The sequence below is a fragment of the Trachemys scripta genome, chromosome 3 (assembly GCF_013100865.1).
Source record: "Trachemys scripta elegans isolate TJP31775 chromosome 3, CAS_Tse_1.0, whole genome shotgun sequence".
NCBI classification, from domain to species: domain Eukaryota; kingdom Metazoa; phylum Chordata; order Testudines; family Emydidae; genus Trachemys; species Trachemys scripta.
This window is the reverse complement of record NC_048300.1, coordinates 26,884,843-26,900,955: the sequence shown is the minus strand read 5'-3', so window position 1 is coordinate 26,900,955 and position 16,113 is coordinate 26,884,843. Positions and strand designations below refer to the sequence as shown.

General features: G+C 41.9%; 1 protein-coding gene across 3 annotated transcripts in view; it reads right to left on the bottom strand.

The window, feature by feature from the left end:
* Positions 1 to 16,113, bottom strand: part of PPP1R21 (protein phosphatase 1 regulatory subunit 21) — a 79,301-nt gene that overhangs the window by 4,838 nt on the left and 58,350 nt on the right. The window contains exons 18-21 of one of the 3 annotated variants that reach the window (XR_004644954.1): positions 8,278 to 8,313; positions 6,410 to 6,526; positions 4,948 to 5,046; positions 1,060 to 2,490 (exon numbers count right to left, since the gene is read on the bottom strand). Coding sequence is in view for 2 of the 3 variants with exons in the window: in XM_034764335.1 (XP_034620226.1) it covers positions 1,060 to 1,185; positions 4,948 to 5,046; positions 6,410 to 6,526; positions 8,278 to 8,313 (378 nt within the window). In the remaining variant the exon portion in view is untranslated. Of the gene's footprint in view, positions 1 to 1,059; positions 2,491 to 4,947; positions 5,047 to 6,409; positions 6,527 to 8,277; positions 8,314 to 15,265; positions 15,500 to 16,113 lie in introns of those variants that run through there. The other 2 variants (XM_034764335.1, XM_034764336.1) reach the window with 2 other exon arrangements.

Here is a 16,113-nt window from a genome sequence, read left to right as displayed (position 1 = left end):
TGTGATCTGGATGATAGGATGAATTGCACCCTCAGCAAGTTCGCAGATGACATTAAGATGGAGGGGAAAGGTAGATATGGACAAATTGGAGAGAGTCCAGCGGAGGGCAACAAAAATTATTAGGGGGCTGAAGCACATGACTTACTAGGAGAGGCTGAGGGAACTGGGTTTACTTAGTCTGCAGAAGAGAAAAGTGAGGGGGTATTTGATAGCAGCCTTCAACTACTTGAAGGGGGGTTCCAAGGAGGATGGAGCTAGGCTGTTCTCAGTGGTGGCAGATGACAGAACAAGAAGCAATGGTCTCAAGTTGCACTGGGAGATGTCTAAGATGGATATTAGGGAAAACTATTTCACTAGGGGGGTGGTGAAGCATTGGAATGGGTTACCTAGGGAGGTGGTGGAATCTCCATCCTTAGAGGTTTTTAAGGCCCAGCTTGATAAAGCCCTGGCTGGGATGATTTAGTTGGGGTTGGTCCTGCTTTGAGCAGGGGATTGGACTAGATGACCTCCTGAGGTCTCTTCCAACCCTAATCTTCTATGATTCTATATGTGAAAACGAGAAATAAGAGCAGCTAGCTTTTCAACTGGATCATTGGGATGACAGAAAGAATAGCAGCTTTGAACACAATATATTGTAACTATGAAGGAGTGACCATAAAGAATATCCATGAATGAATGCTTACAGTATGACTCTATCTCCTCCACCTTCCTGATCATCCTTCCATGTGCATTTTTAACAGTATGTTTTATTTTAAGGTATCTGAAAAATGGTACTTATAAGAGTAAGAAGTCCCCCTTTAAAGCCTAATCTGGTGTGGGGAGGATGTAATAAGCTCTCTACAGTTAAGAGTGCAGGGAAAGACATAGTTTATGACCACCAGTCATTTTCAGATTCCAAGTTAGATCCTATAACTCTCATTCACTTGGATCAGTAGGGATAGGGCTTCAGATTTTCATGCCAAGTGGCTGAGAATTAAAACAAACTAGTAACTTCACACTCTACTTGCTAACCCAGGCTACAGACCATGCGCAAAGTAAATACAACACTTGGTAACCTACCTTACTCATTTTCAGTGTATCGATTTCTTCCCTTTGTTTAGATAAGGTTTCATTCATGCTGCACAGATGGTCACTCATCATACTTAGCTGATCTTCATAGCTTCTTTTGGTGGTTGTCAACTCATCCTAAGGAGTGAATGAACAGTAGCTTTCAGCTTTGCCTAATATTACAGTAGCACATTGTTCATGCAGACATTCAAGTTGTCCAACAAAGCTGCTAGGTTGACCAAACGTGTGCACTTAAGCAATTTCATTATGGAGAAAAGCAACTATGCAAAAATTTAACTGAAAAAAGTCTTGGTAGTTTTCTTATTTATCTTTAAAACTTCATCCCCCCCCTTTTCCCTCACTATCACCTCCCAAAACTTATTTTATTACACTATTTTATAAATCATCATAACTAAGGGTTTAACAACATGCAACAAAAATCACTGAGGCTAAAACCCAGTTTTCAGCCCAGATACAATTGTTTTTATTTATTAAGTTCTGTTTAACATTCAGGATTATGTGTTTAAAAATAAGTGTTCCAGCCAGTATGCTTTTTTTAAAAAAAAGGAAAGAAAACAATTTGTTATATAATTTTGGATGAATCGTTTGAGAGAGGTTTTTTGGGGAGATATATGGATCTTTACAGATATATAAAGAGGGTGCACTGTTTTAGAAGGAATTCAATTTTATAATTATGCCTATTTGCCACCAGAGAAATTGTCAAATTTCATCATACAAGCACTTCACAATTAAAAGAGTTCAGAAAAACACTACATAAATCCTGGTCTTAAACTCAAATAGGTGATCCAAAACCTCCATTAAGAACATGGGTAGACAGAACTGGGCCCAAAAAGACAGTACTATTAAATATCTGTACATACAAAGTCTTCAGTGTGGTATCTGAATACTTAAGAAAAGTAACAGCTAAAGATTAAGGGCTGCAGGATCAGATCCTTTCTCATGCTTAGTATGCTCACTGACTTCAAGGGAACTATTTGTATGGGAGTCTGGGCTGCACAATCATGTCACATCATTAATACCTTGAAATCATACAGGGATTCATTAAGTCACTGGAGAATTTGTGGATAATTTCGATCATGCTGGTCTTGTTTATGAAGGTTAGGCATAGTACTAGCAATTTAAAAAAATTTTGCATCAGAAGTCAAGTACTTTAAGAGCTACTAATAAAAGTCTACCATTGTAATCATTACTCCAAGGGATGGCAAAATGGCAGTCCACTAGCCATAAGTCAAAGAACACTAAATGGGCAGCTAGTTGACAATATCACCATATTGTTCTCCTTTTATGTGTGATGTGATCTTCAAGCAGTAGTGAATGCACTAAGTCAAACAGAATTTTATTTAAAAATCTTATCTTGTTGCAGTGAATGCCAAAGATCAATGTAAGGCCGTTTCAGATGTACATCATCAGTTTGACATCAATCTGAAATACACGAAAGATATTTTTATATTTCAGATGTGATAGCAAAGGCATATAAAGTGACATTATTCAAAAAGCTAAAGGAAGGTATTTTTTCATGGGCGTCACTATCATAAAACTTGTGCAAAGTCACCTTTGCAAGTTTGAGAAAATAAAATGTGCATTACCTATAGAACAAGGTGCATTAAAAAAAAAATTTAGGCCATAGCAATATGACTTTAGGAATGTCAATATTAGGACTAGGAACAAGGTGGCAAGAAGTATTTCCCAGGGTAACCACAAATGTCTGAGTAGAAGAATAGACTCTCTAACTCAGCAATTTCCAGTACTGTCATCATTAACTGAAAGCCTCATAAACAGCCACATTGTGCTTATTAGTATTTTAAATCAGTTGCTCTCAATCTTTCCAAACTACTGAACCCCTTTCAGGAGTCTCTGAGTTGTCTTGTGGATCCCCAAGTTACACCCCACTTAAAAACTACTTGCTTACAAAAAATCAGACAAAAATACAAAAAAGCGTCACAGAACACATTGAAAAATTGCTTACTTTCTCATTTTTTAATATGTAATTACAAAATAAATAAATTGGAATATAAATAGTGTACTTACAGCTCAGTGTATAGCATATAGAGCAGTATAAACAAGTCATTGTCTGTATGAAATGTTAGTTTGTACTGACTTTGCTAGTGATTTTTATGTAGCACGTTGTAAAACTAGGCAAATATCTAGATGAGATGATATAGTTCTTGGAAGACCTCTGCATACCCTCAGGGGTACGCATACTCCTGGTTGAGAACCACTGTTTTAAGTGATGGCTATTTACTGTGCCCTCAGTACAAATTCAATGGATGTAAAGAATTAAAATGTTTCATAGATAATTAATCTTTAATCCTTGTATTGAAAAGCAGGCCACGTGGTTACATTGTTCAATGCAAAGGCCTCACATTGCACTCCTGAATAGGTCCCGTCCATCTCTGAGTCATGAGTATGTGCTTTCTGTGTCTGGCAACCCTGACAAACTGTCACCCCCTTTCATGGTTCTGTATTACTACATGGACTCAATCTCAAAGCTGCTTTTTAGTAAGGTTGTGAGTTTACTGATGAAGAATCTAAAAAGGAAATTACGGGATTCATTTTACATTCCACTTCTCAATTAAGAAGCCTCCCACCTTACCCAATGATAAAGAGGACTATGATGATGTGAAGGAGAGATTACATGAGATGGTTCAAAACCAGAAGGAATACTATACTCTGGCAACTATAACTCATATGGAAAAATAGCTTCCTTCCTCTAAAACTTTTCCAAGCCAAAAATGTTAGTTTGTTTAAAAAGTGAAGAATCATCTGCTCATTAGAGTTAGCACTGGTTTGAACTAACTGAATATAGAGGGGGGTCAGAAAGTTAAGCCTCTCTAAGTTCCTGAGTACTTATGTATTTACAATTTTCTCTTTTCTCATTCTCTTAATTATCTTGGAGCATAAGCTTTTGTGGGTGAATACCCACTTCATTAAGCGCATGACGAAGTGGGTATTCACACATGAAAGCTTATGCTCCAATACATCTGTTAGTCTTAAAGGTGCCACAGGACTCTCTGTTGCTTTTTACAGATCCAGACTAACACGGCTACCCCTCTGATACTTAATTATCTTGGCTCAGTTCTCTGGATTTTAAGTGCAAATGGTGTGCTGTGCATTTTTGCAGAGCAGTTTTTCAAGGAACTAAAACTGACATGTCCACAGTTTGATAACTACAGTTAAAAATTACTTATTTTATTAAGTTGCCATGTGGTTTTTATAATAAAGCACCATCAGCCTTCCGGGGGGGGGGGGGGGGGGAGCAGAGGCTGAAATAGTCTTAAAAATCCCAGTGGCCAGGGAGGATGCCACAATGTACATTTATGATTCTGGGTTTTACTGGGAAAGTGAATATGTAAGTGCGTCTCAGTCTCTCTGCTTGCTAAGTTCTTGTATGAAGTGAAGTTGACTTTTCTATTTGAAAGTGCTCATTGAGCAAGAACCTTGTCAATTTCTCCTCTTCAGTCAGCCTATTAAAATGAAGTGTGGCAAGAGGAGAGAAGGGACATTAGATGCATATACATTATAATGTTTTGCACACAGCTAAGCAGCTGGGATTTAATCATAGCTTTGGAAGCAAAAAACAAACAGGGATAATAAAGGGTAAAAGGGACAATATTTTCACAAGATATATGTTTACATCAAAATGGTATCTCCGTTACTGTAAGTATTTTCTCAATTTTTTAAAATAAGACATATCCCATTCAATACTCAATCTTCGATAATTTTAAACATGTGCATTAGTGGGTTTGGTCTGAAATTCTACTCACATGCCATGACAGTTTTCAGACTTAGCATGGGACGTACACTGGGTTTTATGTTTTTCCACCCACAACTATCCCATGGAGTGTGTCCATCAAATTGCTTAGCTAACATGTCACTTGCCTGTAATCTACTGATGCTTTGACTAGCTAATTTCATCTCCTCCACTAGTGATTCCTTAGACTTCTCAGCTAATGATAATCTTTTGGCAAGCGCTCGACACTATCAACAAACAAACAAACAAAAAATCAGTTAGTGCTAGCAGAGTATTGTACATAGCAAATTATTTGAGGCAGAGGTTTTTTTGTTTTTTTTTTAAATCAATGTTTGGGCCTTTCAAAATGCAAAGTTTTTGGTTTACAGAAAGTGTGTTACAGAAATAAAGCTTTTATACAGAACTTCACAAGCTAAACAGTGATTTAACATTATAAAACACTAAACTTTCAGGATTTATTTTATAGAAGAGCACCTTACATTTTAGACACTATTGCTAGAAAATAATATCTGGGATCAGAAGGATCTATTAATTTTGTTTAAAGAAAACATAAAAAGAAAAAAAAATGAGATCTCAAGATGCCAGGCACATGCACATATTGCTTAAATGTCAGTGCGGAAGGATGGTTCTTTCACATTATCTCATTATCTGCCATACCAATAACAGTTGTGTACATTACAGCTGACAAAGCAAATCTAACCAAATATGGCGCATGTTCTGCATGTGTTTCTGGCAAAATTGCTCATCCTACTGAGGAGCATTTATCTGATTCTAAAATTCAACACAACAAATACTTGAAAACAGTTCTCAGCTTGCAAAGAAGTCAAGCAAGCCAAATTGTACAACATTCTCCAATTTCTAGGTGAGAGGTAAGTTCTAGTTCTTCATTATCAAATTGCTAAATTCTTTGAAATTACTGTAGTTTGTCACATTAAGCCAGGGCAGTGGAACAGCATGGAGGCTAGCACCCCTGCAATAGAAATATTGTGTTAACTCAGATATGCCAAGGAGGAGGGTGTGTCAAAGCAGGAACCAGAGGGACTAAAACTGTGAGGCCCAGGATTGGACTGGGGAGCAGCTGCTGCAGTGCAGGGATTGGGTTGGGGAGTGGGACACTGGGGGGCGGGATGAGGCCCAGGTAGGAAGCTCCTTTCCAGCCTGGAGCCAGCTTCTCTCCCCTCCTGCCCAAGTCTCAGTATCTCCCCCTGCCCCACCCTGCATTAAGCCAAGGACCTACATTCAATTCTATATAGTTTGGTAGCTAAAGCCAGCAATAAAATAGGTGTATAAGAATAACCTATATCTAGGCCACTTAAAACCAATGCAACTGGCTTTCTTATTACCAAATGCAACTGATTGACGAGGGAGGTTGAATATGCAATTATTCAAAATTAAGAAATTGATGCAACACACAGCAAGTACAGCCTTTTATGAATACTACCCCAAAACCAAGGAATAAACTGCAGGAACAAATTATCAGATAGATTGTCCATGGTGTTTTGGTAGGAGCCTGTTGTTCATAACATTGATCTATAGAAAGTTCAGAAAGGAGTTACTGTTTTCAGTACAGGAGATTGACTGGATGCTCACCTCAGCATGAAAATGTACTGACTTGCTGTCAGCCAGCTGTAGAAGAGACGTAAGTTCTACTATCCTTGCCATATAGTGATTTTTTATCAAGTCTTCACGGGACTTAGCCTCTGGAGCCTGAAGAGTGAGAGCTCATGTGATCAAACAATTAAAAAGACTATCTTTACGAGAACTAAAGCCATAACCTAGGTCTTTATACAGGAAAAAGTTTTTTTTTTTTTTAAGTGGCAAGTTGTCCAAATGGGATGGACTATTTATATAGCATGTAAAATTTGATTGAGCTGGGCACTTCTTAGAGCAGACACATTTATAAAATAAAAGCAATCTTATCAGATATTATGCAACACTACTAACTTGAGTCTTCTGAAAAACAATGATAAAACTCAAGGTTATATTTTATGTAGAGACTTGAGTAAGTAGTAGTAGAATATAAAAACAGTCACAATTTACATTAAAGGATTTCTGGTGAGGATACAAATCCTTGAGAACGACCTACTGTCCCCTTCTCACGACACAATTGTTACCTTGGATTCTCCAGCAAAGACGGAATTCTCAAAGATGGCCAGAACATTAGGAGCCACACTTCAAAACTGCATGTGCATTTTCAGAAGATTGATTAAAGAAATCTGACTTTACATTTTTGCAGAAATGCCACACACTTTTCTGTAGACGACAATGAATTACCAACTTGGGGCAACTTTCATAATACATTTGCACCCTCTTAAATTTAAGTTTTGAGGTTCACACAAGACAGACTTATTTTAAAGAATTCTTATACAGCTAAGTCACATGGCTTAACATGTCTTTTATAAAGAAGCACTCAGTGCACTTAAACCCCATCTCATCTTCCAACAGCTTTTAGAATAACCTTACCATTCATGTCAACAGAACTGCTCTCTGCAGGATCACAGAGAGAGGAAAACATTGCATCTTAGCCCAATGTTCATGCTGTGATAAGAAATGCTAACTTTACTTCTTTAGTATCACTAAAACATAACATTTGGTGTGACTGCCAGCCATGTTTTATTTATTCTAATCACCTGTTTAAATAAAGAATAGTATATTTTTAGGGCACTTAAAATGCATACTAGAATAGTAAGGAAGAGGTTATCCAGGCAAATTCCCCATAAGTTGGAACTGAAAGACAAAGGAGATAGGAAAGGCCTATAAATATGTGTTTTTTGATGCTTCAGCCCTCCTTTGATTATTAATCAATCTGAGGTTTGGAATCCAGCTCATGTCACTGAAGTACAAATATAGAGCTACACTTTCTAAAACTACAGAGAACTTGATAATTTAAGAGCATGCAGCTCTTAAATCTTGTTAAATTCCTTATCTGAACATGTCTGTTGAAAAAAATATGCGAACCAGTACTATAAGCTATTGTCAGAGTTAGATTAAATTGGAGAATGAAGTATGGATTACCACCAATAGGTAAGGCTGTGAGACTGTCACAAAGGGCACGGATTCCGTGACTTTCTGGGAACTCCATGACTTCTGCAGCTTGCTGCTGTGCCTGACCGCAGGGCCGCCTGAGCAGCTTGGGGCCCCCCCAGTAAGAGCAGTGGTCCCGGGCTGCCATTCCCCACCACCAGCGTGAATTTTTGTTTATTGTCCATGACTTTTTAGTAAAAATACCCATCACTAAATCTTAGCCTTACCAATAGGAAATGATGAGTTTCAGATATTCTTAGGGAAAAGTTATTGCGCAAGAATTCATTCTTATCACATTGTACTAAATTACTCCAGGGGTCTCCAAGTAACTGACAGAGTAACTTAGTCATGCACAAGTTTTAGCACTTTCTGAATTATACCTAGTATAAATCTTTATTACATATAATGATATGTATCAAATAGTCATAAAGTACCTCTTCGTTGTCAGTGGTCATGGTCAACATTCCAATCTAGAACAAGGGAGAAAAACTCAGAACTGTAAAACAAGACTCCACTCCAACAGGTCACTTTGACACCTACTTATAACGAAAAGCAATAAGGTGATTAAATTTTTTAAATTAAAAATCTCAGACAGTTACAAGTTATGAGGCTTTGCTCATACATGAGCTATTAGTGAGGGTGCAACACTAAACTAACTTTTTAATAAGTAAAATTTTCTAATTAAATTAGACCAGAGTACTAGAGGCACAATGTTTACTAATATTTCACAGTGAGATTTTACAAATAGTTACAGTATCCAGGATACTTAAGGATTTTTCCCTTTCAGTATAGATAAAGGCTAAACCAAATACTTATGGAAACCTTGTGCAAAGTTATGAAGCTAGCTGCTGACTAGCCAAGGAACTAATGATTTTTTTTAAATTTTCCTTTACACAGACCAAGGGATCATGCAAAGAATGATCCCACCTAACATTAGCCAATACTTACTAGTCAGACTGATTATAGTATCTCTCTCAATTTATTGCAAGAAATAGACAAATTAAGTTCCACTATACTAAGATACTTCCTTAGCACCTTCTTTTGGTGCCAATGAAGTCCATCTTGAATTTCTTAGAACTCCTATTAAAATCCTTTTCTCTGTGATCTCTCTCATTCAAACAAACTGCCAATGCAATTTGTTGTATGCGGTGTAGCTGTAACTGTGTCGGAACCAGGATATTAGAGAGACAAGGTGGGTGAAGTAACATCTTTTATTGGACCAACATCTCGTTTCATAATTACTTCACCTTGGAAGTAGTTTCTACACTATTTTTAAACAAACATTAAACCAGGTTTTCCTCTGCAGCGCCCAAAGTTCTAGGTTTCCTTTTTCACTTCAGTCTGCTTCTGTGTTGTATCCATGACTGAGTCTGTCCACCTTGGAAATTTGTTAAACATACTGTCACAGTTTGGACAAATGTATTTTGCTGTTAACAAGGCTGACACGCTGGATGAGACTGCTGTGGTAGGGTAGGTGGTAAAAATGAAATAAAGTACATTGATGAATATTTTCCAACCAACTATCCATTATCAATTATTTCAATTATCAGCTACTGTTTCCTAGTGATCAGAGTTAAACATTACAAATTATATTTCTAAACTGTTCCCCTTTGCTCACTGAGGGTATGTCTACACTACGAAATTAGGACGAATTTATAGAAGCCGGTTTTATAGAAATCGGTTTTATACAGTTGATTGTGTGTGTCCCCACATAAAATGCTCTAAGTGCATTAGGTCGGCGGACCGTGTCCACAGTACCAAGGCTAGCGTCGACTTCCGGAGCGTTGCACTGTGGGTAGCTATCCCACAGTTCCTGCAGTCTCCGCCACTCATTGGAATTCTGGGTTGAGATCCCAATGCCTGATGATGCAAAAACAGTGTCGCGGGCGGTTCTGGGTAAATGTCGTCAGGCCCCTCCACCTCCGTCGGAGCAACGGCAGACAATCGATTCGCGCCTTTTTACCTGGGTTACCTGTGCAGACAGCACACCACAGCAAGCATGGAGCCCGCTCAGCTCAGCTCACCGTCACCATATGTCATCTGGGTGTCGGCAGATGTGGTACTGCATTGCTAAACAGCAACAGCTAATTGCCTTTTGGCAGTAGACGGTGCAGTATGACTGGTAGTCGTCATCGGCTATCTGGGTACTGGCAGATGTGGGGCTGCATTGCTATACAGCAGCAGCTCCTTGTCTTTTGGCAGTAGATGGTGTATTACGATTGATATCCGTCATCGTCATATTCCTCAGTGAGTTCGATCAGAGGCACCTGGGCAGACATGTTTTGTCTCCTGGAGACTCAGTCCTGTCGGCAGTCCTACTGAACCGTCTTGACGATGATGGCTAGCAGTCGTAATACAGCATCTTCTGCCAAGCACCCAGAAGATGCCGATGGCTATCAGTCATGCTGCACCGTCTGCTGCCAGCTTAAGATGTAAAAAATAGATGGACCAGATTTGTTCTGTATTCATTTGCTTCCCTCTCCCTCCGTGAAATCAACTGCCTGCTAAACCCAGGGTTCTGAGTTCAATCTTTGGGGGGGGCCACTCTGTGTGACAGTTGGTTGTGTTTCTCCCTGATGCACAGCCACCTTTGTTGATTTTAATTCCCTGTAAGCCATGTCATCACTCGCCCCTCCCTCCCTCCGTCAGACAATAGTTTTGCGCCTTTTTTCAGCCCAGACGCCATATCATAGGGATCATGGAGCCCGCTCAGATCACCGCGGCAATTATGAGCACTATGAACACCACGCGCATTGTCCTGGAGAATATGCAGAGCCAGAACATGCCAAAGCAAAACCAGGCGAGGAGGCGACTGCAGTGCGGCGACGAGAGTGATGAGGAAATTGACATGGACATAGACCTCTCAGAAAGTACAGGCCCCAGCAATGTGCAAATCATGGTGTTACTGGGGCAGATTCATGCCGTGGAACGCCGATTCTGGGCCTGGGAAACAAGCACAGACTGGTGGGACCACATCGTGTTGCAGGTATGGGATGATTCCCAGTGGCTGCGAAACTTTCGCATGCGTAAGGGCACTTTCATGGAACTTTGTGACTTGCTTTCCCCTGCCCTGAAGCACCAGAATACCAGGATGAGAGCAGCCCTCACAGTTGAGAAGCGAGTGGCGATAGCCCTGTGGAAGCTTGCAACGCCAGACAGCTACCGGTCAGTCGGGAATCAATTTGGAGTGGGCAAATCTACTGTGGGGGCTGCTGTGATCCAAGTAGCCAACGCAATCAAAGACCTGCTGGTATCAAGGGTAGTGACTCTGGGAAACGTGCAGGTCATAGTGGATGGCTTTGCTGCAATGGGATTCCCAAACTGTGGTGGGGCGATAGATGGAATCCATATCCCTATCTTGGCACCGGAGCACCAAGCCACCGAGTACATAAACCACAAGGGGTACTTTTCAATGCTGCTGCAAGCCCTGGTGGATCACTAGGGACGTTTCACTAACATCAACGTGGAATGGCCGGGAAAGGTACATGATGCTCACGTCTTCAGGAACTCTGGTCTGTTTCAAAAGATGGAGGAAAGGACTTTCTTCCCAGACCAGAAAATAACCGTTGGGAATGTTGAAATGCCTATCGTTATCCTTGGGGACCCAGCCTAACCCTTAATGCCATGGCTCATGAAGCCGTACACAGGCAGCCTGGACAGGAGTCAGGACCTGTTCAACTATAGACTGAGCAAGTGCCCAATAGTGGTGGAATGTGCATTTGGACGTTTAAAAGTGCGCTGGCGCAGTTTACTGACTCAGATAGACCTCAGCGAAGCCAATATTCCAATTGTTATTGCTGCTTGCTGTGTGCTCCACAATATCTGTGAGAGTAAGGGGGAAACATTTATGGCAGGGTGGGAGGTTGAGGCAAATCGCCTGGCCGCTGATCACGCGCAGCCAGACACCAGGCCGGTTAGAAGAGTACAGCAGGGTGCAGTGCGCATCAAAGAAGCTTTGAAAACGAGTTTTGTGACTGGCCAGGCTACGGTGTGAAACTTCTGTTTGTTTCTCCTTGATGAACCCTCTCCCCCCGCCCGTTCACTCTACTTCCCTGTAAACTAACCACCCTCCCCTCCCCCCCTTCGAGCACTGCTTGCAGAGGTAATAAAGTCATTGTTACTTCACATTCATGCATTCTTTATTAATTCATCACACAACTCGGGGGATAACTGCCAAGGTAGCCCAGGAGGGGTGGGGGGAGGAGGGAAGGAAAAGGACACACTGCAGTTTAAAACTTTAAAAAACTTTAACACTTACTGAAGGCCAGCCTTCTGATGCTCAGGCAATCATCTGGGGTGGAGTGACTGGGTGGCCGGAGGCCCCCCCACCGCATTCTTGGGCGTCTGGGTGAGGAGACTATGTAACTTGGGGAGGAGGGCTGTTGGTTACACAGGGGCAGTAGCGGCGGTCTCTGCTCCTGCTACTTTTCCTGCAGCTCAACCATACGCTGGAGCATATCAGTTTGATGCTCCAGCAGCCGGAGCATATCAGTTTGATGCTCCAGCAGCCGGAGCATATCAGTTTGATGCTCCAGCAGCCGGAGCATATCAGTTTGATGCTCCAGCAGCCGGAGCATCGACTCTTTCCTTCTGACAGCAAGCTGACACCACCTATCCTCTTCAGCCCGCCACTTGCTCTCTTCAGCCCACCACCTCTCCTCTCGTTCATATTGTGCTTTTTTGCACTCTGACATTGACTGCCTCCACGCATTCTGCTGTGCTCTGTCAGTGTGGGAGGACATCTGGAGCTCTGAGAACATATCATCCTGAGTCCACCGTTTTCTCCTTCTAATCTTCACTAGCCTCTGTGAAGGAGAAACATTTGCAGCTGGTGGAGGAGAAGGGAGAGGTGGTTAAAAAAGGACACAATTTAGAGAACAATGGGTACCACTCTTTCACGTTAAATTTTGCTGTTCACGTTACACAGCACATGTGCTTTCGTTACAAGGTCGCATTTTTCCTCTTATATTGAGGGCCTGCCGGTTTGGTGTGAGAGATCACTCACGCAGTGCCAGGCAACAGATTTCGGCTTGCAGGCAGCCATGGTAAGCCACAGTCTTTTGGCTTTTTTAACCTTCCTAACATGTGGGAATGGTTTCAAACAGTAGCACCCTCATGTCCCATACCAAGCACCCGTTGGGTTGGCCATTTAAAATGGGTTTGCAATGTAAAAGGAGGGGCTGCGGTTTCCGGGCTAACATGCAGCACAAACCCAATTATGCTCCCCCCCACCCCTCACACCCAATTCTCTGGGATGATCACTTCCCCCCCCTCCCCCCTACCGCGTGGCTAACAGCAGGGAGCATTTCTGTTCAGCTGAGCAGGAACGGGCACCTCTGAATGTCCCCTTAATAAAATCACCCCATTTCAACCAGGTGACCGTGAATGATATCACTCTCCTGCGGATAACAAAGGGAGATAAGGAATGGATGTTGTCTGCATGCCAGCAAACACCGGGACCATACGCTGTCATGCTTTGTTATGCAATGATTCCAGACTACGTGCTACTGGCCTGGCGTGGTAAAGTGTCCCACCATGGCGGACAGGATAAGGCAGCCCTCCCCAGAAACCTTTTGCAAAGGCTTTGGGAGTACATGAAGGAGAGCTTTCTGGAGATGTCCCTGGAAGATTTCCACTCCATCCCCATACACGTTAACAGACTTTTCCAGTGGCTGTACTGGCCACGATTGCCAGGGCAAATTAATCAATAAACACGCTTGCTTTTAAACCATGTGTAATATTTACAAAGGTACACTCACCAGAGGTCCCTTGTGTGCCCTCAGGGTCTGGGAGCACGCCTTGGGTGAGTTCAGGGGTTACCGGTTCCAGGTCCAGGGTGATAAACATATCCTGGCTGTTGGGGAAACCGGTTTCTCCACTTCCTTGCTGTGAGCTATCTTCACTGTCTTCATCATCATCTTCCTCGTACCCCGAACCCGCTTCCCTGTTGCGTGATTCTCCATTGATGGAGTCAAAGCACACGGTTGGGGTAGTGGTGGCTGCATCCCCTAGCATGGCATGCAGCTCTGCGTAGAAGCGGCATGTTTGTGGCTCTGCCCCGGACCTTCCGTTTGCCTCTCTGGCTTTGTGGTAGGCTTGCCTTAGCTCCTTAATTTTCATGCGGCACTGCTGTGCGTCCCTGTTATGGCCTCTGTCCTTCATGGCCTTTGAGACTTTCCAATATTTTGCCATTTCGTTTACTGCTACGGAGTTCAGCTAGCACTGATTCATCTCCCCATATGGCGAGCAGATCCCGTACCTCCCGTTCTGTCCACGCTGGAGCTCTTTTGCGATCCTGGGACTCCATCAGGTTACCTGTGCTGATGAGCTCTGCGTGGTCACCTGTGCTCTCCACGCTGGGCAAACAGGAAATGAAATTCAAAAGTTCGCGGGGCTTTTCCTGTCTACCTGGTCAGTGCATCTGAGTTGAGAGTGCTGTCCAGAGCGGTCACAATGAAGCACTGTGGCATAGCTCCCGAAGGCCAATAACGTTGAATTCCATCCACACTACCCCAAATCCGACCCACAAATGCCGATTTTAGCGCTAATCCCCTCGTCGGAGGTGGAGTAAAGAAACCGGTTTAAAGGGTCCTTTAAGTCGAAAAAAAGGGCTTCGTCGTGTGGACATGCCCAGGCTTAATTCGATTTAACGCTGCTAAATTCGACCTAAACTCGTAGTGTAGACCAGGCCTGAGCTAAGTGTTCAAAAGCTGGCATGAGCACAAATCTTTATAAGCTTATTCTAGGGTGCAAATGCAATTTAGGAACATACTTTACACAGATGAGGCTGAAGGACATGGAAAATCAGTGAAATTTGGAGTCAGCTATGGAAAGGTAATGCAGAGCTTTTTCCCATTTGGGCACAACACAGAGCATGCATCTGCCTAACTTTTTTTAGAGTAACTTTTAAGCCTACTTGTTTGTCCTCTTCTATTTTGCAGAGCCCTAGCATCTTGGAGGTTGTGCTCTTTTGGCTTTCCCCATAGTTCTGTCCCAACAAAGATGCACCAGGCCTCCATGTCAGATTCCAGAGGATGTTCCTAATTGTTACTTTCTGCTTTTAAACATCTTCTTTAACCCAGGCTAGCCCAGCTATGTAGGAAAGGTTCTTTCTGGCAAAGATAAAGATGGGACTTCTAGTTTCTTTAAAGGTGTGTAATTGGCTCTAGAAGGCTAACAGAAATGTTCCCAGAAGCTACAGGCCAAACAAAACTGTGCCTGGAATATATACACATTTACTTATTTTGACATGTGATGTTGACAATGTGTGTTTTAAAGGTCATCAAGTTTTAACTTTGAACCTCAAACTCTGTTTTTAAATAATTATTTTCCATCCCATCATGGCACCCCTCAATTTCCCACTGTGAAAATTTAAATTGATTAAAAAGTTAAAAAAACAAAACAAAACTGATTTTATAAATTATATTAAAAAAAACCCCTGAATTCTGCCAAACCTACTTATCACACATGCTTTATGGGTCTTCATCTTCAAGTAATTTATCAGTAAAATGGTAGGGCATCCCCCGGAAGCAGCATGCAGCCACTTTGCCCAACAGCTGTGGAAAATGGTAAACGGCTACTGCATTCTGGGCTCCTGCAGCTAAAGAAGCGAGTCCAAGATTTATATATGGCTTCTTTGGATGAGGGAAGAAGGAGCTGTGAAATCAAGAGAAGAAGCTGAGACACTGAAAAGAAGGAGAGTGCACATTGCTTGTATCCAAAAGACAAAATGGAGAGGGTCGAAAGGAAGAGGGACCAGCTAATAAAAGTTAGAATAAATATTTAATGTTATACGTGGATATGCGCCACAGGTTGGTTTTACGATTGAGGAGAAGGAGGAATTCCAGATCAAGCTGGACCAAATAAGTGAAATACCACAAGCCGAGTACTTGATTATCGGAGCAGATCTCAACAGACATGGAGGAGAACATAGAGAAGGGTATGACAACTGTCACAGAGGACAAGGCTTTGGAACCACAAACGAAGCTGGTGAGGATACCTTAGATTTAGCCAGAATCCATGGCCTGATTGTCAAGAGAGGGGGAGACTTAATTACATACAAAAGCGGTGCCAACAAATATCAGATCAATCACTTCCTGACCAGAGGAAGAAATCTAAAATAAAAAAAAAAAAAAAAAAAAGATTAAGTGATCAAGCTTTACAAGCTGGTAAAGAAAACAGTGGATGCAGAAGTTAAAGGTCAGGCATCGAAAGCCTTATACACAGGACTACTAACAAAGGAAGTGGAAAAAGGATTAGCCAAGATTAAG